General features: G+C 39.2%; 1 protein-coding gene across 1 annotated transcript in view; it reads left to right on the top strand.

Moving 5' to 3' along the window:
* Window positions 1-1668, top strand: part of tpcn2 (two pore segment channel 2) — a gene marked incomplete in the record, with an annotated part of 25001 nt that overhangs the window by 17171 nt on the left and 6162 nt on the right. Inside the window, 2 exon segments of the mRNA XM_014001513.1 lie at window positions 948-1019; window positions 1233-1306. Coding sequence (XP_013856967.1) covers window positions 948-1019; window positions 1233-1306 — 146 coding nt within the window.

Below are 1668 nucleotides of genomic sequence, written 5' to 3'. Positions count from 1 at the left end.
CACGCATCCCCCCGCGCACGTGCGACAAACACGGACTTAAAACGTGAAGTTTTATAACATTCACACTGGCGAGGGTTGGTGCGCCCTGCGCGTGTATCCAAAGTGTGACTTTTGCTGTCGTGCTGTTGCAATGTCTCTTTTCGGGGAGGGGTCTGTGGGTCAGGGTCGTCTGAGGAGGAAGCAGATGAAGGGAGTTGCTCACAGGAACTTTTATTTAAGATTTATGTTTTTTTTTTTCAAAGGTCCTCATGGCTCAGCAGCAGAAGCATAAATATTACTGTTAAGAAAGCTAAATAAATAAATCTAAGTTAACGTAAATTAAATCTCTGACAGTGATCATTACACAATGTGGCTCTAATTCCTCACTTCACCATCTGTGTCGCAGTTTCACGTCTCCAGAATGAGCGTACGCATGGGTCAGAGCTGGCGTGAGGCACCGCATTGGATTTTATAAATCACAACCTTGGCGTGAAAAGTGGAGTACGCAAGATTTATAAATTTGACCCCTGATCTGTCCTGTTCACACAAACTGCTCATTTATTTTACTTACTAATTTACCGTATTTTTGAATAAACCAACACAGTAATGAACACGTCTTCTAACTTCCGTTAGGGATATAAAAAAAATCTATTCATTATTTTTTTCTATTCATTTAAAAGGTGGTAAATACAAACTGTCACGCAACATTTCAGGTTTTTATTATTATTATTATTTTTTTAATTTTTAAAATTGCAGGAGCTCTACAGTTAATATGATCACTGCACTGAAAAGTGACGGCATGAATCAACATAAAGCAAAACTGAAACAAAATCCTAAAAGATGAAGAAGAAATGTCTGTAGTTTTTTTAAACAGTAAAATAATAACTTCTGTTTTATTTGACTAATAAAATGTTTTATTTGCTGTACTGTTGGAGGTTTTATGTTCATGTTGTTGCCTCTTTCTGCAGCTCATGGCTCTGGTTGCGAGCACGCTGCTGGATCTRGTGAAGAACCTGCGGGCGTTTGCCGGAGTGCTGGTGGTGAGTGACCCTTGACCTCACCATGGTTCATCCATCAGACCTTCAGTCCTATTTGTGGGCATTTAGAGTAAAACWTGTTCATCTGGACCATGTTTACCTCATCAGTCAGATTAATTTTGTGTTTCATAAAATCCTTCTAGGCTCAGATATTAAAAAAAGTTCTGATTGTCTTTAAAAAGACATTTAAAAAAATGTGATTTTGTGTTTGTGCAGGTTGTGTACTACGTGTTTGCTGTGTTTGGAATCTGGCTGTTYGAGGGAGCAATAAAACCTCCTCCAGACATGAGGTATGAAGGTCCTCTGATAAAACATAACTGAGTGTGAGGGAAACTACAGCAGGATGTTTCCACCACCTCCTAACTCACCGCTGAAACACTTCACACCAAGGGAAATCCCTTTAGTTTCATTTTTACCAGGATTAAAGTCATCTGGTAAAAATTCAACTGGAATTTCTTGAAGCAAAACAAATTTTAATCTGTCGCCGCCTGTCAGGCCAAAGTTTKATACACAAACAGTTCTGCTGTCCTGAACTATACGTTTCTCATTGTGTCATCATCTGTTACATGTAATGACTTTATTATGTCAGAGGTGTTGCTGACTCAACCTTGTGTGTGTGTGTGTGTGTGTGTGTGTGTGTGTGTGTGTGTGT

This window comes from Austrofundulus limnaeus, unplaced genomic scaffold (genome assembly GCF_001266775.1).
Source record: "Austrofundulus limnaeus strain Quisiro unplaced genomic scaffold, Austrofundulus_limnaeus-1.0 Scaffold9, whole genome shotgun sequence".
Classification (NCBI taxonomy): Eukaryota; Metazoa; Chordata; class Actinopteri; order Cyprinodontiformes; family Rivulidae; genus Austrofundulus; species Austrofundulus limnaeus.
Note: the sequence above shows the minus strand (reverse complement) of the source record. Positions and strands in the feature narration are given on the sequence as shown.